The 23,284-nt window shown below is 43.5% G+C and overlaps 1 protein-coding gene across 6 annotated transcripts in view; it reads right to left on the bottom strand.

Annotated features, from left to right (window-relative positions):
• Nucleotides 1–23,284, bottom strand: part of ST3GAL3 (ST3 beta-galactoside alpha-2,3-sialyltransferase 3) — a 184,189-nt gene that overhangs the window by 53,743 nt on the left and 107,162 nt on the right. For all 6 annotated transcript variants that reach the window (XM_055724698.1, XM_055724700.1, XM_055724703.1 and 3 more), the window contains 2 exons: nt 8,829–8,892; nt 635–730 (listed from right to left, as the gene is read on the bottom strand). In XM_055724698.1, the coding sequence (XP_055580673.1) occupies nt 635–730; nt 8,829–8,892 (160 nt within the window). The remainder of the gene's footprint in view (nt 1–634; nt 731–8,828; nt 8,893–23,284) is intronic.

The raw sequence follows: 23,284 nt of genomic DNA, 5'->3' as shown, positions 1-23,284 counted from the left end.
AGCAAGAAGTCCTAACCTTGTGGTCCTTTCCACTCCTACACCACTCTGCTTCTGCCCTGTTATTTGACATCATCATCCACAGCGAAACAGGCAACTTACTCCCAGTTTCTAGGGCACACCTGTGGGTGTTTAGTCATTACTGAGTCCTTACCCATGGAGGCTTACTGCTTCCTAAGACCCTGTGGTGCACCGTTCTTAGTTCTTCACATCCTAACTATGCAGTGTAGGTCGCAGGGAACACTACACATGTATGACCAATAATACTTCCCTGAGCTACCGAGGGGACATATCTGGGAGCAGATTTAAGAGTATGCTTCACTGCTTCATCACTTAAGGGCACTGCAAAAGCAGCAGCTTTTAGAAAGGAGCTAAGAGAAGATTCAAGTGGGATCATAGGAGATACCACATTCCCAAACAGCTGTGGAAAAAGAAATGGTTGAAGAGTGCTTTTACCCTTTGATGTGATCGCCACTTATAACATTTATATGCTCTTGGGTCTTCTTCCCCTCCATATTAGTTAATGCTTCCATACAAATGGATGTTGTCACTAGCGTAGGTTTATTTGCCTGCACAGCACGTGAACCGATACAGAAACAAAATATGTGACAAAACAACTGCAATGCCAAAGACTCACCTGACAACAACATCATAGTCATCAATTTTTAACCCCAACGACTTATTTGCAAGTACTCCACCATTTCCCACAATAATACATCGCCGGCAGCTGAGACTGTGGAAGAAACAGAGGAAAGAGGCGATTTTTGTAACATAACTTCAAACACACCGAGCCACACATATTTAGTTTGCACCTATCTGAGAACTACAGGAAACCTTTTGGAATATTAAGAATTAAAGGAAGGACAGAGATACACTTGATCCTCAGGTCACTCCATCATGCCCAGGCATTGCACGTGATAAACTGCTTTCAACACCTCACACCACGTGTGGCCTAATGAGATGAGCTGTCAGGACAAGCAGCTCCTCTCCCCCCACACCCCTGGTATGATGGGCTTGAATAAAACCCATCTGTTTACTTAAACCTTCTCATTATTCATTTAGCACTGAAATAACAATAAACCAAAGGATTAGTGAGGAAGTCCTCTCTCCAAGCAATTTTCTGAGTGCAGGCATATCTTGCCAGGTTATCTGGGGTGTGCTCACCTTGCTGAGTGCGAAATTGCTGCAGTTATCATGAGACTTCAAGAGACAGAAAACCACTAAATGGGTAGAAAAAGGATACCACCCCCACCTCATCCAGTAGGAAACATATATGGAGACACAATGGGTGAGGAAGGGGAAGGAAAATAACCTTAATTAACAAAGAAACAGGAAAGAGAAAGAAGAGAACAGTTTCTCGTGGAACTACGAGTCACGAGAACTCGCTGCAGCAGATGTTAAAAAGTGATTTTGTTTTGAAGACAGAGAGAGGACTTCTTTCCAGCCATCTAATCCCAAACGCAGCTGGCTCTTCTGGCAGCCTGCCTCCATCTCTGGTAGTTCACTGAAGGAATACGTGTCTGCAGAGCCTTTTTCGGAAAAGGTCCAAGGCAATCAGTTGTCTGGAGCAGATCTCTGGGTTAGGCGGTCTTCCTAGTCCCAGGCACTGTTGACTGGTCTCTTCTAAGCTGTCCTCACTGTGATCAATCTAAAGAGCCAGCGTGAGGAAAGCTCTGCTTATGTGGGGTCCGACTTTGCAGAGCAGGGCTGGAGTGCGCTTAAAAGGCTCAGCTAAACCACTGAGGGTTACCCTGCTGACAGAGCCATTAGCTGGAGATATGTGCAGAGTGAACGGCACCAAGAAACACTCAGGAACAGCTTCTCCGGCCCAGATGAAGTTTCACTGTAGATCCCAGCCTTTCCAAAAGAAAAAAACCTCCTCAAGAAGATGGACATACTAGCCCAGTGCTAGAGTGCCTAAGGGCTGAAGAAGTGTGGATGTTTGTGATAATCAAATCACAACAGAGAGAGAACTTTATAGACAAAGGCACAGAAAAAATACAGTTCTGGCAACAAGGAGAAAGCAGAGGCAAGATCTGATTCAGGCAGTATATTGTGTCAAGGAGGGAAGGGAAAGAGTCAGCTCAGCGACAGAGATGGTAGCAGCTTTGTCAAGACCTTTAGGGAAAAGGTGCTGCAGGAGGGGAAAAAGAAATAGGTCAGTTCTGGCCAGGTGAAGTTTTAGATGAAAACACGCTCTTTTGGTGATTATGATAAGAAAGTTATCTCCTGAACAGGAGACTTTTGGGTGCAATACTGCCATTTCTCCACCCAGTTGTCTCTGGGCCATGACTTTCCTTAATTTTATGTTTTGAAGGATGCCGTGCTGAAATCCAAAGGCTGCAAGCTACAGACACCTGCCTCTATCCCCTTCCCACTTACTGTTAGGATGCTAGATCTTACCAATTTTTAATACAGATATGTTTGTCTCAGTCTCAAACCGGCTAATCGCATTCTTCCCTTTTCTGCTAAATTAAAGCACCATCTACTGTCAGTAGTCCCCTCCACATCTGCATGCAATCCACTTACAAACCACCGTGTGTAAACGTCTGCCTCTAGGTGGATAATCAGCCACGGGTCAGACTGGCAATATAGGAGATAAAAGAACCAGTTCCACCAGCCAAAGCTGTTCCAGCAGCCTCTCTTCATGGCCCTGTTCCCACACAGTACTTGTAGACTGATCAAAGCCTATTCTTAACTTTCTCTTGACCATATAAACCGGAGCAAACTCATCACATCTCTTACAGCATGGCAGCTCTCCTAGACATTGAGTCACAACCCAGATCTCCGCAGCACTGACTCTGGAAGACCAGCATGCGGAGCTAATGCTGCTCAAAGCAGGGCCCCTTTTACACAGAGACTTTATGTACATCATTCCAATGCTCTTTTTATAGTCATTGCTTTGCAGAACATAATCCTCATCTTGTAAGCATGACCTGCGTTGTCACCTCTGAGATGCCTGACTTTTGATTTGGCTCCAGTAAAGGACTGTTCAGAGAAGGGCCCTATGACAAGGTCTAGACTGGCCTGGCCCTCCGGCTCCTTACTTCCCCGGTCTCTGGCTCTGGCAAATTTTCCAGTGTAATCTCACATTTCCTCCAGATTGGTTTTAACCACTGCAAACACCTGCCAGCAGGATTACACTAGAAGTGTCACTAAAGGATTAATTCTTAACAGTAACTTTTTACAGCTGTGTGACATATCCCATTCCTAAAAGGGTATGTCTACAACACTGTTGTGTAGAATCAGAATATAATGGATTGAGACAAGTAACTAATGTCTACCTTTAAAAGGTTACCTTTATCAATCAAGCTAAAAAATATATCCTCTACATGACAATATTTCATTTCCACAAAACCCAAGACAACGCACCATCAATTACTCTGCCATCCTATCTCTGTCCCAGGTATAACTTTCCAGGCTTTTCCTGCAAAACCGAGCTAGTAATCTGTTCATCTTCTCCTTTATTTCTTCAGGAACTGCTGTTCTATCCAACCTTTCAAGAAGGCTTAAAAAACAAACAGTGATAACAAAAAGAATTCTTTATTTAACTCTTTAAATACTCTTCAGTGCTTACCAATTTAAAAAGACATATAATTGTCATCTAACATCCTCACAGTTATTAATGAAAATACACAAAGTATTTCATTGTTGCTGTAAAACAGGACATCATTCTATCTTTCCCCCTCAAAATGAAACAAATATTCAACTGAATGGTTTTGCCTTTACTCATCATAACTGACAAGTCAATCACCTTTGCCCAGCTTCACGCCTGGATCACTCTTACGCGCTTGTGGTCTTGCCATATTTAAATGTGTCTTCCTGTTTCCTTAAGTCCGCAGGTAAGATTTTTCATTAGTATCTTTTTGACGCTAAGGTCTAATCTTTGATCTTTTAGCAACTTTTTCTTGAATTTCTTTCAAAAGTACTCTGTTCACTCTCACTGCAAAGCTGGAAGTTTCTGTTGCACACACAGATGGCAGTACTCAGGTGCAGACTGCTTTCTTCAGGTGCACATGATGCAGATACAGAGAGTCTTGGACTTTGCCTGGGTTCTGCACACCAGGTACATACATCAGGTCTGGGCAGCCAAGACTGTTTTGATCAGGAGAAGCAAAAAGGTGAGCAGGCTTGGTCTCACCAGCTTTGGCCATTGCACTGTGGGACAGTGAGAGGATTGCAGGGCCACTCTGATGGAACTGTGAAAGGGAAGTATTTGGCAGGGACATCAGGCACCTGACCTCACATCCCAACCAGAAGTCTGGAGACTTGATACCATTGTAGCTGGGCTCCTTCACAGTCAGCACTGACTGGTGGTGCCTGAGCCTGGGAAACCTGCAAAGTCACTGCTGGCTCCAGGCAAGTTTCTGGCTGTAAAAGCACACTGTACAAGCAGCATCAGTTACAGCTCAATTGTTTCTCCACAAAGAAGTATCCAAACACCTTTTTGTTTGCTTACATACTACATCAAAGCTGTATTTCTTTTCCACAAGAGCTCAAGGACTGAACACATCGGACACAGCCCAGGTTCCAGTTTGCAACCAGGGTGGTATGAAGGAGGGTCATGGACTTTCCACACGAGACAGACTTTCCCTAAAGCCCTCAGCTGGGAACTGCAACCAGATGTACGGCCTCTTGACACAGATGCTCAGAGGTTGAGTTCATCTATACCAAAACTGGGATTCAAACAGATCTTCCTGAACAATATAGCACTGTAAACACATGTATGCATTGTAGCAATTGCTACTTCCTCTTCCGCTCTTATCAAAGTGCATTTAGGGATTTGTCAGGGGAGAAAAACCACAAAGCCTTCCTTTATGCAACTTTGGAACTAAAGGCTTTGAGGAAAGATATAACAGAATAATTAAAAAATACATCTTTAGGGTAACTGGTGCTTAGGGAGGCTTAGCATATTCTGGTTTGATCTGGCTGCTGCTACTTAAACTGGTGCTATCAACCTGAGCCAGAGTAACACACATTTCTCCTGCTCTATCAAATTCCTTCCTCACTTGTTAGTTTCTATACCGCATTAGTACAGACTGTGTTAGTTACAAGCTCAAACTTTCAGTTTTCCTTCATTACCACCTGGAGGCAACACAAAATGGTCAGTCAGAAACCTTTTCATAGGAAATTTACAGGTCATCATGGCAGAGATTTAACCCAAAAATCCACGGAAGTCCAGCCAGCAGAAGAGCCATAGTACTAGAAATCAAGCCCTGATCAATTTGCAGAATGAGGGGCAGGCCACTGGAGGAGCCACCAAAGCAAGCAGTGAAAGTGTCAGTGATATAAATGGGCCTAGATAAGCCAACAGAGGGCAAAAGAACTCCAAAGTGTCAAAGATGAGGCCCACCGACATCTACATCAGGGAGAAAGTCATGCCAGCTCTGAAGGAAGAGGACACCAATTCTAGAGAAAGTCTCCTAGATCTCCAATCTTTTCCAGAAAAGCTCAGAGCTGAGTTGCAACTACTCTCGCAATCACAGCTGCAGCTTTACCTCCTGCCCTGGAGCAGAAGGTGGTTGCTGTAAGCAGTTCAACACAAAGGTGCGATAATAGTCATGAAGAAAACTAAGAAAGCACGGCATCACTCGCACTACGTTACAGGCATGAACATTTGTTCACATGCCCTCCAGCTGCTGCTAGTTATTAACACAACTCTATTCACAACAGAGGGATTAGTTGGAGTGAGTTGGCAAAGCTGCTTTGGGATGATGAAAGGCGTAGGCATACCCAGAAGGATTGAGTTTGCCTCATTTCAGCACCATGTCGGTACATTGTGTCAGGAAAGGTGCATCAGGACACCCTTTTGGCACAGGGATAATCAACCAAACAAACAAGTTCATTTCCAGGGCTTGCAGGAGGCAAGTGAACGTAACATCTCAAGGGACAGCTTTGTGAAGGAGGACAAAAATGGAGAAGCTTGGGTGGGGACAAGACCAAAGGCTTTGTGTAGACTCCCCACCGTACAACTCTAATCCCCTTTCCTTCCTATGCTCTCATGCGTTGCCCTGAGCCCACCTCTCCTGCCTCTCCCACCCTTCCCCTGGGAAATCTGCATTCAGCGGATGGTTACACGAACGCTGGTGTCAACAGGCTCGGCAGCACCCACCCTCCCCAGCCCCACCCCCCCCCGGCCCCTGCTTCTTGTGCTGCCACCGCAGCGCTGTGCCAGCCCAACTCTTCAGTGGGAGCAGAGCTCTGTAAATAACTTGGGTCATTCCAGTGACTTCAAGAGAAAAACTAAACTGGAATCATTTCAGTGACCCACTTTAAAGCCCCTATTCAGACAACAGCAGCAGCACAAGGAGACTGCAGGGAGCTACAGTCTGAGAGCAGGCAGCAGCAAATACAGCTTCTCAGCTTGGCCTTGCCAAGCAAGAAAATGTTGGTGTAACTCCATCCTGAACAGAAAGTGAACCTGCTGCTAGAATCAGCCCACTAGACTTCTGAGAGCTTACAAGTGGAAGGGTTCACAAGATCTCTTAAGTCTGACTCCTTGTACCTCACATACTTTAGCTGTGTCTCTTAGCTAACTCTTTCACACTAAGACATTTTTTCAGCCCTTAATCATAGAATCACAGAATGGTTTGGGTTGATGGGGACCTTTAAAGGTCCCTCAGGTCAGGCCCTCTCCAGTTGCTCCAAGGTGATGACCAGTGAACAGCAAGGGAGTGAGCCAGACCCCAAGGCCCTGCTCCCAGCACACTGGAGCTGCCACAGAAGAACAAACTGTTGGGCTCTCCTTTGAGCCTGAGACAAGATGACAAAGTAACTAACCTTCCCTCACCAGTCTGCTCCATCAGCTCCTCTGGAATCCAAAATGGCAGATAACCCATTGCTGCCAGCACTGTAATTCATTGATGATCATGGCTGAAGAACATTTCTGGAAGCATAGCCAAGTCTTCATCTATGTCCTACTCACCAAGCAGGTTTTCAAGAGCAGCACTGTGGTAGCCTTAACACCTCTTACAGTACCCAGGCTCTCTCTCATAACAACCGCTCTGTTGCAACTCCATCCACCTACTGCTTTAGGCTCTTGCTTTGCGGCTTGTTACCCCAAGTCTTTCTTGTCCCTTTCTCCCACATCAGTTTCAATTTTAATCTTTCCTAAGACCTGCTCACTTGGAAGGGCTCTGCGAGGTATTTTGTCTGTGAGGCACATGTACCACACAATCAACATCATCTGCTTTGCATTTATTACAAAAATTCCCAAGACAACAGTACTTCCCCAAGATACCTGTGCATTTACACACTACCAAACCTTGTTACTGCAATACTATAGAAATACATTTTTAGCTCATTCCTTAGGTCTTACTTGTACTTGATATCTCAGGGACTCTGTATATGTTCCATGAAGGTTTGAGAGTCAGGTGGTTTTTATCTCTGCACCAAACCCATTAAAAAGAACGTAAATCCAAAGTGAGCAGCTCATGCTTGAGTGGCTGTTTCACAACCTCCTGAGAGATGACTTTTAAAAAACCCAAAACATTCTACTCCTCAAAAAACAGGTGAGCAGCAAGGGTCACAATTACATTAACCTTCACTGCAAGGATCTTCCACCTGCCCTCTGTCATTAATACTAATTTCTCATAAGCAACTTTCTGAAATAATCTATATGTGGATTTTTCAACAGATTAAAATCTTAACTCTCCAAACAGAGCTGAGATAAAACCCTATGGGTGAAACTCAGTTGTGTGCAAAATCTCTGAGAAGGTCATTTGTAAAATGATTTTGCTTTCTGGACATCTTTCTCAAATTAATCCAAACTCTGACGGCTAACCCTATCGGGCACTGCTGTGAGGGCAAGGCAAACTTCAAAGCAACCTAAATTAGCACAAAAGATTGCAAAAAAGCTAAAAATAAACTTTCACATCGAGAGTAACTCCCAACTCTAACTGCAGTGGCCAAGCTCTACAGTCAACATGAGAGATGCAGAGACCTACGAAAAGGCTGGAAAAGCTTATGAGCTTTGTCATGGAAAAGTGGGCAGAAGGGGAGCTGGGCCAGGAAATAAACCCAATGTGTTTAGAAAGCAGGAACTGTGGTGTTAGCCCACGTTCAAGGAAGTATCACTACCTGGAAAGAAGTAGTACCAGGACTTTGAAAAGAGACCATGTCCCACTAAAAACCTCCAACAGCTTCTGGAATAAAGTACCTCTAATCCAGAAGGTGGCACTAAACCAAAATTGCAGGGCAAAGGGAAGGAATGACAAAAAAGCAAGGATAGGAAAGGCTAAAGGACTATCATTAGGAAGCTGATTGTAAACATGGCAGTGAGTTTCAGAAGCAACCTCTACAACAGAACCGAAGAATCAAAGGAGCTTCTTCTAAAGGCATCAATTCAAATACCACGCGACCCAGGAGATTGCCCTGGCATGGGCTTGGCCAACACAACCGCACATTCCTGCTTCAAGAGTGACGTTATTAGTGAAATGTTAAAACAGGCCAGTCCCTTCTTTCCCTCTTACGAGTTTCTCTTGATCCTGTTGCTTTGTCAGAAAGGCTGAAAAAGAGTCATGTGTTTACTGAAAACCTGCTATTTACTTCTTTGAAAAAGGGGCAAGAGGTATACTGTAACACTATATGAAACAAAAGATTAGGAAATAGTCAAAAGGTAAATGCTTTTTTCTACTCATGTTTGACTTAACAGAGGTCTCCAGAGTTTACAGATTTACTGGAAAGAGGATTCAGTTTCTGGTTCCCGATCTACCTCCCAAGCACAGCCAAATGTATTTGCAATAATTTCTGGCAAAAATATCTAACAAGATTTATTTAGGATGTGGGACATAATCACTTCTACTCCCCCTAGTCTAAAGGTCTCATCTTACCTGTCAAGAGCTGGAGTTAAACGGTAATCTTTGGTTGCTGACAGGATGGCTTTGATCAGATTATCTGGGAAGAAAGGAAGAAGATATTACGAACAAGTTCTCATTTCTAATGGAAATGAAAAACAAAGTGATCTAAAGCATCTGAAGCAGTTACTTGGAGGAACTGAAATAAGGTTCACATCAGCAATAAACACTTAAACTTGCATATTCCTATTTTCTCTGGCCAATGACCTTCACACACTGCCTGCAAAGACATGTTATGTGCCAAATTCTGATGTGGCATGCAAATGCCTTGCACAGAGTGTGACAGGGAACAAACACAGTACAGATTAGGGTAGTGGTTTCATACCCACTTCCCTGAGACTGCAGTTTCACAAATGCTTCAGACATGAAAAAGTCACTGGCAGTTCTTCTTTTCAGACAGGCTTTTATGCAGCTGAGCTGCGTACTGGATGCAGGAACAGAACCAGGTTAAAACTGGTGCTTTTTATTTCCCTGGGTTACTTTTAGTTTAGATTCCATTCTTCAGTCTGGCTTTCTTCAAGGCAGAATGGAATTAAACCATCACAGTTACTTAAAGAAATGCCCACGGAACCACAACCTACACTGATAGCCAGTGAACAGTGCAGCAACCAGATGGTGGAAGTTATGCAAGCGCAGACACACATACAAATTAAGTGAATTAAATTGTACAAGCACAATGATTACACATGAGCAATTATATCGACTATGGAAATTTTTGAGTCTGCTTCCTTCTAGATTTTGTCCTTTGTCCCTCATTTTTCCACCTCTCTCCCTCATAAAGGTCCAAACTCCTTTACCATGACCTGTCCAGGGCCAAGAAGCAGCAATGCTTGGGCTAGTCTGAATTTACAAATGCACCAGTAACTTCAGAATGGCTGTACTGGGTCTGACAAAAAGTCCACCTGCCTCCAAATCCCAACTCTTAACTAACTGTGGCCTTAAGCAGATGCCTAAGAAGAGCATGAGAGCCAAGCAAACAGACATAATATTTCCCTGAAATTCTCTTCTAACATTTAATTGTTTTCAAATCAGGGATTTCACGTGTCAGGTATAGCTTCTATGTATCTTGCAACCCTCAGTGGTTTCTCTCCCATGAGCTCAGAATCCTTCTGGATCCATACGGACCTTCAATCATTTCCCTTTCCTGGTTTTGCATATGTCTTCCTCGAGCTTCATTTATACTGCTTGTGAATGATTAGTCCCCTTCCACCTCCCTTGGGAGATAATAAATACCTATCATATTCTTCCCTTAAATATATTGGTCACCTAGTCCAAAAGCTGTTAGGAAACAACCCAGCTAAAAGGAATAAATAAGTCTCATTTCTTTCCAAAAGATTAAAAGTGACACAGGAACATAAAGACGACTGACATCAAGCGATTGTTTACAGTGAACATAAATAGTTTTCCTAATAAACACTACTTACTGCCATCAGCACAGTTAGGGGACTCCCTTTCAAATAGAGAGTTATGTTCTTATTTATTATGTCCCTTTGCAAAAATTACAGGACAAGGCTGTGGGGCAAACACACAAGCTCGAGGCAGCCCATGTGCCAAACAGCTCTGAACCTGATAACAAGCTAGTGGGACACAAGGCAGACAAACAAAGGTGATAAACAGCAAACTCTGATGGTTACTTCTAGATTTGGAGAAATTTTTGACAGGGCACTACTGACAGCCCTGCCAACCAATACAAGCTGGGAACTGGGATTACTTTCACAAGATTGTATTTGGAGTAGAGTAAGGAAAGAGGAAATTTGTAGGGTAAACCAGCTTTGCTAACAAAATAGTGTTTTTGTTTAATTTTCCTTCATCTGCAGAATTTCTTTTGACACATTGGCAGCAGGCTCCCTCTCCAACAGGAATGCTATTTCCCTAAGTCTGCTGCAACAGCAGTAGGTTGTTGTGACCTCTAATGGCACCATGCCACAGTCCTCTCCTTGGCCTGTCTCATACATTGACTTTTGCTGGACAGTATACATTACCCTGGTTGTTTTCCCACACTCTCAGAAAAGAGACCAAAAGATTGCATGTCAAGGGCTGCAGCCTCCCATCTACCAAGCTCTTCTTATGCCAGGTTTGCTCTACCACCCACAAGTTAACACCTCGCACTACTTGGAGGCCATCCGTGATACGATATTAAAAGGCACATTAAAAGAATACAGTTGACTAATACACTCAAATAATTATGTTTTTCTCATCCTGCCAGCTAATTAGTAATGCCTTCATAGTGAATGCTCTGGAATGAAATACGACTACTTGTAGGACTGGATATGGCAGAATTTGGGGTGGGGATGCTCCCCATTCCCATCATGCAGAGAGAAAATACAAAAAACCAAACAACAATACAGGACACTCAGTACAGATTATGAATGGCCAAACGGGATATCTCTTTAACAGCCCCCACATGGTGGGGGGTCCAACAACACATGGCACCCAAGAGGTTTGGAAGTTGTACAAATCACAGCGTTATTATTTAAAACTGGTGAATGAAGCTCAATAAAAGACAAAGTACTTCACCACCAAGCGTTGACTTGCAGAAGGAACGAAGATAGCACAGATGCCCTCAGTGCCAGTTCGTCTAGTCTAGCACCCTCATCAGAAGCCAGGAGCAGGAGCCACCAGCACTATCAGGAAAAGCTACCAGCCTGGGCAGGGGAGAGATACTAGAGCTTTTTGATTGAGCTGGAACTCTACTAGAAGATAAGACACTACACTGCTGCTGAGGTGAGCACTTGCATTTGGCGCCTTGCTCACTGGCACCAGGATGGAAGGACAAGACCTCCTTCAGAAGGAGCTTCTGTATCTTCTTGAGGCAAAGTCTGAAAGATCAGCAGATGCTGCTGTGGCTGATCTGCAACCTTCCACAAGACAATGAAGATACCCGCACAGGGAACCACTGGCAGGATCTTTTAGCACAGCTGGGTCAGGGTGGAGGGTCACTTGAAATCAGCACTGCAAAGACTACTGTCACAGACAGCGATCTGCAGGACACAGAACAGTGTTCATCTCCAGACTATAAGTAAAGAAAAGCAGGCACAGGGAAGCAAGTGCAGTATGTAAAGTTAATTGATGGAGCATGCTTTCTTCAGGGTAAGAGAAACAGAAGGGGCGATGAGCGCAGTCTGCATTAGATATCTATGTACTAAGTGATAATGGATGCCAGTACATGTTACAAATGCTACAAAGAAAAATTTCTTCCTGTTTCAAGTAACAGGATTTGTGCTATTTGTAACTGGCTGAATACTGATCTATCACGGACTGAAAGTGAGTTTTGCAGGGATAAAAGAAAGGCCAAGTCTTCAAGACCTGAGCCACTGAGACTGCATACCAGTGTACGTACAACAAGGTCGGTATCCTCATGATCTAGGCAATAATTGACATGTTCTATCTTCATGCAGTAGCTTCTGGGAAGATTAAAAAAAAAAAAAAATGTTCTAAAGAACAGTGCCAGAAAGGCTACCAACCCAGTTTTGATGTCGCACACATCATCATACACTAAACTTCTACACAACTTCCACTAAACCATTACCTGATTTAGTAACAAATCTGATCAGCAGCAGACCTGGTACGCTGCACCTTGTCCACAGAATCCCTTCAATGGGGTGGGACAGCAGTGGGAACAGCTGGTACCCAGGGCAGCAAGTTTCTCCAGCATATGCATATTCTTAAGGGAGAGGGATAAAGCTCGTGACTGGGACCTACTTGCATTGACCACAGCAAAGAACAAAGACGACAGCAACCCAAAATCAGTGTTTCAGGGGAGCACATTCTGTTCCTGATAACTGTCAGCTTTTCTCCATTCATCCACTGATTTTATTTTCTGGGATTTTTTTAAAAGGCACCAGCTGTATACAGCCCTTGCTTTAACATGAACCCATGCTTAAAGGAAAGATTGTTTTACTAGGGCAACAGCTATGCAAACAATTTGTTTTAATTCCTCCCCCCCCCCCCCCCCCCCCCCCCAGCTGGTTTACCCAGGTTGTGAAGAAACCATGGCATGGATGCAGACACAATGCTAGCCTAGGCACAACTCCTCTCGTGCTTGGCAAGCGACAAGAACAGACATAGTGGTGGGTGTGCTCTGCCTTGTATACCTGTACACCAAGGAGGGGCCTGAGCATACATGTTCCGAGTACTACAAAGGAAAAAAAATCCTTCCTGTTACAAGCAACAGGTATGTGTGCACTCATCTCTTGCTTCCAGGGCTCAGGCACACAGCCAGCTCAGGTGTAACAGAACTCATTAGCTCAGACGCATCCCCATTCAAACAGGTCTCTCATTTTTTGAGGGCCACTTCCAGTCTGTAAAAGTTTCAGCTATTTTTGTTCAACTCAGAACACCAGCAAATCAGCCCAGCAGACATGGGGCAGCACATATGCCCTGAAACATGAACCATGGAGAGCACGGTGCAGAGACCCGCAGGGCTTCATGGAAGCTCAGCTCAGACCAAGCAGAACTTATTACCTGCCATTCATTGCTGGCACAGAGGTGGCTCCTGCAGCTCCAGCAGCTCTACATCATTTTTACCCCGGACAAGGAGAGCTGGTAGCACTGCACCATGGCTACCTTGCACTCTGCATGAAATCCTTTGGACATACTAAGCAGGCAGGAACAGAACAGCTTGGCAAACCCATGCACTTCTTCCCTGTCACTCTCCTCCCCTAACCGGTATGGAGAAGAGGTGGATTCATCTTTGAAAAGCATTTAATCTTTGGCCTCTTCCCGGCTGCCAAACAGGCAGCCCGGCAGGTGCTAACTGGCTGCACGTTTTGTGAAATACAAACTTCCCGCTGGAAACCAAATTCAAACATCAAACCTGACTCATTCAGATTCTCCAACAGCCATTCAGCGGCCACAGTTTTGGTAAGCGCTTGAAGGCTGAGTAAACTACTAACAGCAACATTGCTCCCTGTGTACTGTTCCTTCTATTCACCCCCACGAGACTGATGGCAGACTTTACTAATACTAAAGCCTTTCTCCATCAAACACTGATGTTTAAATGGCAATGGCAGTGCCATCATCCTTAGGGCTACAGATGTTAGCTTCTTGGGAGTGGCAGATGTCTGGGCAGCAGCTCAGTGCCAGCCTCCTCCAATAGTTAACTCCAACGGTTCACATCAGAAAGAGCAAATTGCAATGCAGTGGTTCTGCTTACCTGAAACCATCCATACAGTAGGCATAAGAACACAGTGTACATACATTTATTATCTATAGGGAGGAATGTTTGTGCTGTTTAAGCCTAGCTGAAGTGAACTTATTCCAACAGTAAAAACATGTGGCTTTTATACAGCTCCTTCAAGTCAAAGGCTATAAGGTGATACATATACACGCATATATAAACATATATGCATATTCCTGAACTCACCTTCTTGGGTCCTCCATCTGCTCTCCTCATTTCTAAAAGCAGTAAATGTCTTTATACTCTGAGAGGATCAAACTTACTGAAGGCACAAGGCAAGTAAGTGACATAACTAGGAACAGAATAATGCCTCTGACTCCTAGATGAAGAGCCCTCTGCAAAGGTTTTCACCTTCAAGTAGCCCTCTGACTTACATGGTCTTCGCATGGGTCTGCTACCATCCTTTAATGATAAATTAATGGAAACGAACCCCAATATCCTGCATTTTCACCCTCACTTTCTCCCATTTTTAAATAATGAACACATCACCAGGGCAAGCAATCTACCGCAGTTTTCTGCAGCCACAGCTTGTTTATTCTATTTTTTTCTTGTCATGGAGAATTTAGATTACTGGGGAGGAGAGCGGGAGATTACTTAACCCATTCATCTATCAAGCACTATGCACACACTATTACTGTACAAACAAAGCAAGCACATTTTCCTCCTATCTAGAGGAGGAGTTGACTACATTTATCTAAGAATTCTGAGTTATCATGACATATTCTATCTGTTTTGCCTTATAACATCAGAAGATTCAAAAGCAGCTCTGGACTGCATGATTTCTCTGAATACAAGTACATCTTGACTTCAGGTTGACCCTAAAATTTTCAGACATTTGGAAAAACTAAAAGTAAATAGTTAGAAATTAGGCGAGCAGTGACCACACAGTGAGAACCAGCCTAAGTCTCAATTCCAGCCTTTTTCTCTGTTATTTATGTGGAAGAGTGGAGACCTTCACTGTGAATGTCAACAGCACTTAACATTGTTATTTCTAACGCATAAGCTTCTTGCTTGTACCCTTAAAAAAAAAAGATGGGAGACCTTTCCACAGGGCTTACTGCAGGCATCTCACAGGGTCTACCTTGTGCCTGCCTTGAAAGTAGGCAAATCAGGCTGTTCATGCACTCTCAAGTGGCCAAGAGAAGAGGCTGTCATTTTTCACGTTGTACATACCAGCCACCTTCCTTAAAAATCAGCAAGTCTACATGCCCTTACTGCCAGCAGCAAGTATTTGAATACCACACGCTAGGCTCAGGGAACCGTGTGCTGCTGCAGTTGTTCACGTCTGCCCGTCGAGCCGCAGTCAGTGCCCATCTCGGCAGCTGGTCACCCAGCCACCCCTTCTGCAGGGCCCCGCGCATCAGCTTCAGCTTTTGAGAATACACTGACTGGAGTGATGTTGATAGACATCCCCGCAGCATGCCAGCAGTCTCCTCTGCATATGGGTCCCTGTCCCATGACAACAGGATGCCACGCGTGTGTCAGCTTCGTGGGGAGAATAAGTGAAACACTACCAATGCTATGGATTAAACAAATCACAGTATTTACAAACAAGCTGTAAGCACAACCCCAGTGCATACTTTGCATACTTTTTTCAATCCCCCCCGCCCCCCCTTTTTTTTTAATACTACCCAAAAGTTCAGCTCTGTATAAAGTTCCTTCGTCCGCATTTTTTCCTTAAGATCTCGCTCCATACAGAATACGAGGATCGATGTTGTACAGAAGGATTTACCACCCTGGTGCCTAGCATGAGGCCATGGACCCAAGTCCCACCACATATTCCATCCCCCAGCTCTCTCCCAGAAATACTGTGTCCAGCTGCAGACACACATCATTATCGTATCTTAGTGAAGCTGGGAAACCAGTGAGTACAACAGGTATCAAAATGAGTCTGAAATTCTCTGCACCACCTCCTTTTATTATTGATTAGCTAACTATATGAGATCTCTGCAGGAGAAAGCAGCTACAAAGACTTCCAGAACTTTGAAGCAAATAACGAACACATGAACTGGCTCTCAAAGACAGTCAAGGCAGTTAACTGCAAACTGCAAGAATCTGTCCCCAAATCACCTCTTATGTGCAAATACAAGAGAATGGTTTCCTTTGGTCATTAGCTGTACCAGATTTAGGTGGTTTACTTGAGATACACCTTACTAACAACAGGACTTAAAACTGCCACTACTTCCAACATCCCAATATTTCCATTACCATTTTAATGGTATTAAGACAAATAGCATATAGTGTTGCACAGATACAATACACAACAGGAAAAAAAAACCCCAAAACTGAAGATGCATGGTACCTCCCTAAGAATTTCAGGAAAACCTGGCATGTATTAAATGTAAGCTCCAGAAAGCCCTTAAGGCCTTTTTTTATAACAAGATATAAATAAAATACATAACATTTGGCCTCTTCATTTACATCGTAGTTTTGGAGCCTTCAGGGATATTTTTTTCCAAGCTTTTCTTCACAACCAAGAGTTTGTTTTTTCAGAGTACAAGCTTAGTTCCCAACATAATCCCAGGGCTTGCAAAGTTGGAACATTAATTAAAAAAAAAATATGCCAAAAAAATGGGCAACATTTTGCAATAACCATGCATTAACCATTTTGATCCAAACTCAAGTTTGATACACAGGAAGCAATAAAACCTGTAGAAACAGGCTAATTCATGCCAAATAAAAATGGTCTTGACAGACTCACAATGTGCTGTCCAAAGACAAGTGGAAAAATAAATGCAGTCTTATACAGTGCTGTTCTTCCCTTTGTTTCTGCATTTCTGAAGCCCCTTCACAAGTGGCCAGGCAATGCCTTCCCAGGCCAAAAAAATCAGTAACTACTACAGTGATTTCTAATTCTTCTGACCCTTGCAAAAGCATTAAGACGTAGCACTTCAAAACACAACTGCCAGAGACGACCTGCTCTTCCTTCTAGGAGGTAAAAGGCAGGAATAACATCCATATCTCAATTGCACTTCCAAAAATTCTGGGAAGAACTCCAATACGGAGTCATCCAATTAACCGCAAACTTGGGGGCTGAGATCTCCCTGGGGCACCTTTCCCTTCACAGTGGGTTGGGAGAAAGGCTATTCTTTAAGCACATTCAACAGCAAAGCATCAATTTTGATTGAAGTAAGCAACTGCACTGGAGGGTTGTACTTTCATCAAGAGAGCTCAAGAGTGAGCTGATTTAACTTCAAAATTCACAGTATAACTTCCTTCAGAGGCTTTATTCAGTAATGAAAAGCTGATTCTCTACCTCTTCTGAAGCTTTTAATTTTTCCCCCCTTCAAACCTCTCATTTAATTTCCTGAGGTTATAAAATCAGCTAGATTCCCCGGGGAAACAGCAACGTTTTTACAGCTATATTCCCATGTGATAATTGCAACTATTACCAATTTTGGTCAAATGTAAAATTCTAGTGAAAACTAGTTCAGAAATCTGCCTCAAACTCAAGAAGAAACAACAGTCTAGTGTTAGTACCTGTTCTGAACACAGCTAACAGCTATACACGCTTGTGCTTCTTGCTTATTTGTTAAAGGAAGAACATGCGAAGAACAAAAAAATGCTCACAGTAGGAAAATCATCTGTACAACAGAGTACAGCTAACAAAATAAGGACAAAGTTAGAGAATTAAAGTGGAAAAGGAACACCTCATTGTCAAGCAGACCCAGTCAAATGTAGGGAATGTGTGTCTGCATGTGATACTCCAGCCTTTATAAAGAGCTGGAAGAGCAGGTCAGAAAAGACCTACTTTTCTGATAGTTTTTCTTTGGGTCAGTTGTAAATTTCAGTTGTGATGCCCAAGTGAGTATGTTTTCTCACAGATAAAGTATTGCTTATGCCAAGAAAGTTGATGTGGAAGAAAAAGCTATGCAAGAAAAGAACATGCATGAAGAGACGAGATCTTCTCCCAATAACATTTTGATATGCCATCTTCGGCATGCCTGAAAACTCAACATTTTCACTGAAGATGAATGACCTCTCCCCCATGAGACTGATGAAACCACTGCTACGCAGCACTGAACCACGGTTCTTCCCAGAAGCACTAACACAGAAGAAAACATCCAAATAAAACCAAGTACAAGAACAATTAACCATTGCACAATACATCTCATTAGCACTGGTGCTCTGGGTAAAGAACTAATTTCGTTGCCACCAAATGTGTCACCAATTCCAGATGCCCCTCTATCAGATGAAAATATGAAGTCTCCTGGCCATTAGTACACACTACATTTGATAAAACTGTAGCACTTCAAACATGTTCTTAATATCCTTTTATCACCATGGGGAAAAATTGCTTCCTAGATTCCTGGTGGGAGGCAAATTCTGAGGTAGTGACAAGACAGTCACTCCCTAAGAAATAAGTATCACCTTCAAAGACAAACTGCATTAGGGCCAACAAAGCAGCCCCTCTGCTTAAAGCAGTCTAGCAGGCACAAAGGTAGAAGTGAAGACCTGTAATTACTGCTAAGCAATGACACAATTACTGACTAAATGCATGGAAGAGGTATTACATGGATCACGTCTGTTTAGTTTTTTAGTGTGTGCCGTGCCATATGTTTTCACTTAAGTTCAATAAAAAAACTGCACCAACTCTGCCGTCCTCATTACACAGAGAATGCCAGATACTAGCTACTCTTTCTTAAGAAAGCCTTTTATATTCTTTAAGCCACATGTACTGAGAAATTCTATTAATAGTCAGGTATTTCTCCAGTCTTGTTTGTTGCCCTTCTCCAAGTAACTCTTTCCTTTTGCTTTAGCTACAGAGGTAAATTTGGGGAGGAGGCCCTCTGGGATTAATAATCTCACTAAACTATAAACAATGTTTCCATTGCTTATTCATTGACCAATTTAGCCCCAAAAGCAATGCACATGCCAGAGGATCTCTGCAACAGTATGGACAGCATGTGCGTATTCATACCTCCGTACGTTACACTTTTCTAGCTCTGGTAGAAAAGTGTGCAAATACAAAAGAAGTTTCAATTTCAAAAAACAGTTTCCATGTAACTCATTTAAGAGCCTGAGATTTCTCCTTGCTCTTCACTGAAAAAGCTGCAAGAGCAGGCTTGGTGGGTGCTAGGAAAGAATTCCTACAAGCAAATTAGGCCCTGACAAATGGTGAAACATGGGAGGCACTCCAACATCCCAGTTAATGCCGAAACAATAGCCTGGGACACGGGAGAGTGCTTGGCAGCCTGAGCTGTCCCCCAGAGGACATCTTGGCATTTGTAGCTTTTAGAGTTCCAACTTCTTGTTACAGTTTGATCTTCTCCACAACTCTTCAAGTTGTCTAATTTCACCACGTTCCTGAACAACACCCCTCGCTTTGGCTATATACACACCAATAAACAAACCGGCAGCGGGGCACGGGCTCACACTGTCCTACACGAGCCCATACCACTAAAGCATTAGCACAGTCCCCGATGGTTTTCACCAGGACCAACTAATATTCTCCTCTCCAATTCTCACGCACTCAGAGGGTCACAGGCTAACACCGGCCAGTGACCTTTCCCGATAGGAAGCCCGGATAGAGCCACCCTTTTGCTGGGGGGGCGGGGAGGGAGTTAACCTGTTTGAACAATGAGCCTGGCTGCCTGCGGGACCTGAGGACAACCGTTTCATTTAACTGAGATGGAGGCGTCATTTCCAGGTGCTGACAGGGGCACACCCCATTTGTAGACTCTGTCAAGTCACACGGTGGGAGACAACAAGCTCAACGTGGCACTAACAGTCTCATTTTTAAGAGTAAGTGCAGTCAAGTATGACACTGACCTGTTTGACAACATGGTCATTCCTTATCGTTTAAAAAATCCTCATTCAGATTCTGAAAGGCAACCTTATATGTTTATAGCCAGCGGCAGAATTCACTGGGTGAAACCTAGAACCACTGTTACACAAAAGGCCATCTAGATATTGGTAGTGACACTTTGTGGTGCCAAAACCTAATGTACTCACACCTCTTCAGAAATATGACATACCTGTTTCTTTCCCTGTTCACACAGAGAAAGCAAGAGTTCCCACAAAGGCCTACAGACACCGGCAATGAGTGCAATGAGACCTTCAATCTGCTGTATCAGCTGCAAAACTCCTGACATCAGCTCCACTTTTATCCCAGGCTGCCGGGGTATTGGGATCAAGCAATTCGGATCAATCCCTGGTCCAGAACTTTGGTGAACAGAGGCAGAGTCAACAAGTACAACATGTACTAAAACTCTGCCCATTTAAGACGGGTTAAGGAAAAGATACAACTGCTCCTCATAAACTCCTCTTCATCTACTTCCAATACCTTGCAGAGGGCTCTTGGAAGACCACTGTTCAAAAAGAGCTTGCACAAGGCCTCCTACTGTGTGCCTCTTCTCAGAAAATCCTGTTCATAAAGCAGTAAGGTCACCACCTGCTTACTCACGTGTTTGTTTCATTTAGCAGACAAGTAATGACTAAGGCAGTTAACTAGTGATAGCAGCAGTTTCCAGTCTGACATGAGATGTGCATTGTTCCTACTGCAATAGTCCATTTCAGAACCAGCATCATTTGGGGGAAAGTCAAAAAACGTTCATATTAAGAACCATATTCACCTTAAGGACTCATACACACAAATGCTCTTGGAGAGAGTGGAGCACTCTGGTCATAAAATCCCCTTGCGCAGGCTAATGGCCAAATCAGAAAATGACCAATGGAGAAAAGAAGCGCGCATTCTTTCATGAAGGCACACTGTTAAGCTTTTTATATTATAATGAGTACTTCTTAGCATCTGGAGATGGGAGACTGCCTTTACAATCCAATTCTTTTTGAAGAAAATTAAGATCCCTGATGAACTGTGTCAAAATGATCAGCATATTGCCTTCTCCTTGATATGATCACCGTCCTGTCCTGAGAATTTCTGAGCCATTTCTACTTTTTTACATATAATTTATACAGACTTGTCACTCCAAAGTAGTGTAGTAGCAATTAGCTTTGTAGACAATGCTCCTCAAAAGCTGCTTTCCCCTAAAGATTGCAAGATTTGCTCTTGCAATCTTGGAATTGTTCTTTCTTGGACCTGTAAACACCAAGCGATGGATGAAAAAGGACTTCTTTCAAATTTTTTGCTGAGAAAAAGCAAAGAGAAACTTAGCTAAAAGTCTGAAGAATACAGAGAAACTTGAACAAGAGAAAGCAGAAATGGTGGATGAGCCTCCAAGCTGCCGAGAATCTCTTGATTTCATAACTTGAGTACTTTCAAGCTACCACAGATTAGTTTCTGGGAGTTTCTTGGAACATGCAGCTTTACTGAAAGGGAGCTCATCCTGCAACTATATTTCACACCAAACAAGAAGCCATTTTGCACTTGGACTAGAAAACACTGGGTGATATTCACTGAAGTTCTCAGCAAAATCTTCCCATTACCAACCCAGCTACAGACAGTATCTATAAACACCAGCCGCCTTCCCTAGTGTGACGCACGTCAGAAATCCCAGCTGATGGTGTCACAGGGCTGCCTAATGCACAGAGCAAAACTCCTGCCCCGTCTGTTTCACCACTGGTACATCTCTCTACACTTTCTCAGCCACCCCGAGTGCTCTTTTTCCCATGCACAACCCAGCTCTGATAGCCTTCATCTCACACCAGCACGTGACTGAGCTCCACGCTGCCTGCCTGGGTTAGTTGTTTGGATATCATTAGATTGCCCTGACTGAAAGCCCTAATGAGGTGTTGATCCCATCATCCCATCACTCAGCTGAGCCAGAATGCATCCCGTGGGACAGCCAGAAAAGACTGATGCAAGAATTCCAAGTGATGTGTAACATGAAAGGGCGCCATTCGCATCGCTAGGACTCACAGCCTGTCAGCATGGCCATTAGAAATGCTGGGCTACAGAGATTTATAATTCAACCCTCCCACACAGAGAACTTGCTCCAGACTGAAACTTGGCACAAATTTCAGTCCCAGGAGGGCATTAAAAAAAATAACCCATTCAACGGTTTCTGTCCCATGGCTTCAGCTCACAGCCATTTAAATAACGACAATTTCTCATTTCTCTTTTTAACTGAGGAAATCCAATATAAAACACCAGATTTACATAACATTGCAGTGGTGATACAAGCTGGCAACAAACCCAGGAAGCAGGCTGCCAGAGCCGTTCCGTCATCCCCTTTTGGTGAATTTCTCCATTTGGATTCAGTTTAACGGAATGATTTTTATTAGGTCTAGCTGACATCATCTGTAATCTACAAATCCCACCTCCACGCTGGTCAGGCAGCTTGCCCTAGCTTTGTACACCTTATGTGCCTCTTAGAAGGGGACAAGCCCTCCTGTGGTCAATGCAGCCTTCCACTTGTGCCGTCACTGTTATTTCTTTGCTGCAAATTCTGCTGGCTGATCTAGAGGACAGTAATTAGTTGCCTATTGAGCTGCAAAAGACCAACTGGACAAGGGATGGACATACACAAAACAAAGAAGGGAACTGATGCAAGCCAAAATAAATTTGTCAGTAGAGCTCTGAGTTGATCCAAGACTGCTCTGACAACTGCCACACCTGCTTCCAGGGAGAGAGACAGACTCCAAGCCTATTGTGGCCGCAATCTTTACCAGGTATTTCAGTTCCTGCGGGTACCATCTATAATCTTGAGTTTGTCAGTGGGGAAAAAAAATTCAAACCTTTGAAGTTGATGCAATACCACAAACGCTTCTTAATAAATGCATCAGACTTCAGGAAGTCTGCAGCAAATCACTGCAGTGTGCATAAGCCTTCTGCTCCACCATCATTCACCCAAAGAGGCCTTTTGTAGCACATGTGGGATAGTTAGGAGCTTGTGTCACCTGCAAAATGTATCATCTGCTGCGCGGACTACTGGCTTCCATCTCATCACCACCCCTGCTCTGCCACAGCATACCTGAGACGCAGCCCTTGCTGCCACACTCCAGCATATAATAAATCATCACCAAAGCACCTGAATGAATCTTTTTCCTGTTTGTTATACAAGTCGACAAGTAGCACACCTATAGAAGAATTATATTACCAAATGCTATGAGAAGAAAATGAAGATTTGTATCAGTGGTCAACCCCAAGGCTCCGAAACCCAGAAAGAGAAGTCTTTCCTGTTCTTTGGAGAATTACTGACTCAAAGATATTTTAAATCATTTTGGACTCTCTCTGCTGTCAGCAAAGATGCTACAAGATGTTATGGCAGTGAATGTCAAAATGCTTCTTCCAGAACATGGTAGTAGGTCTAAATTGCCATTGTTGCACTGACTCTTTGCACATACTAAACCA

The sequence above is a fragment of the Falco cherrug genome, chromosome 12 (assembly GCF_023634085.1).
Source record: "Falco cherrug isolate bFalChe1 chromosome 12, bFalChe1.pri, whole genome shotgun sequence".
Taxonomy (NCBI): domain Eukaryota; kingdom Metazoa; phylum Chordata; class Aves; order Falconiformes; family Falconidae; genus Falco; species Falco cherrug.
The sequence above is the reverse complement of the archived record's forward strand: the minus strand, read 5'-3'. Positions and strand labels throughout refer to the sequence as shown.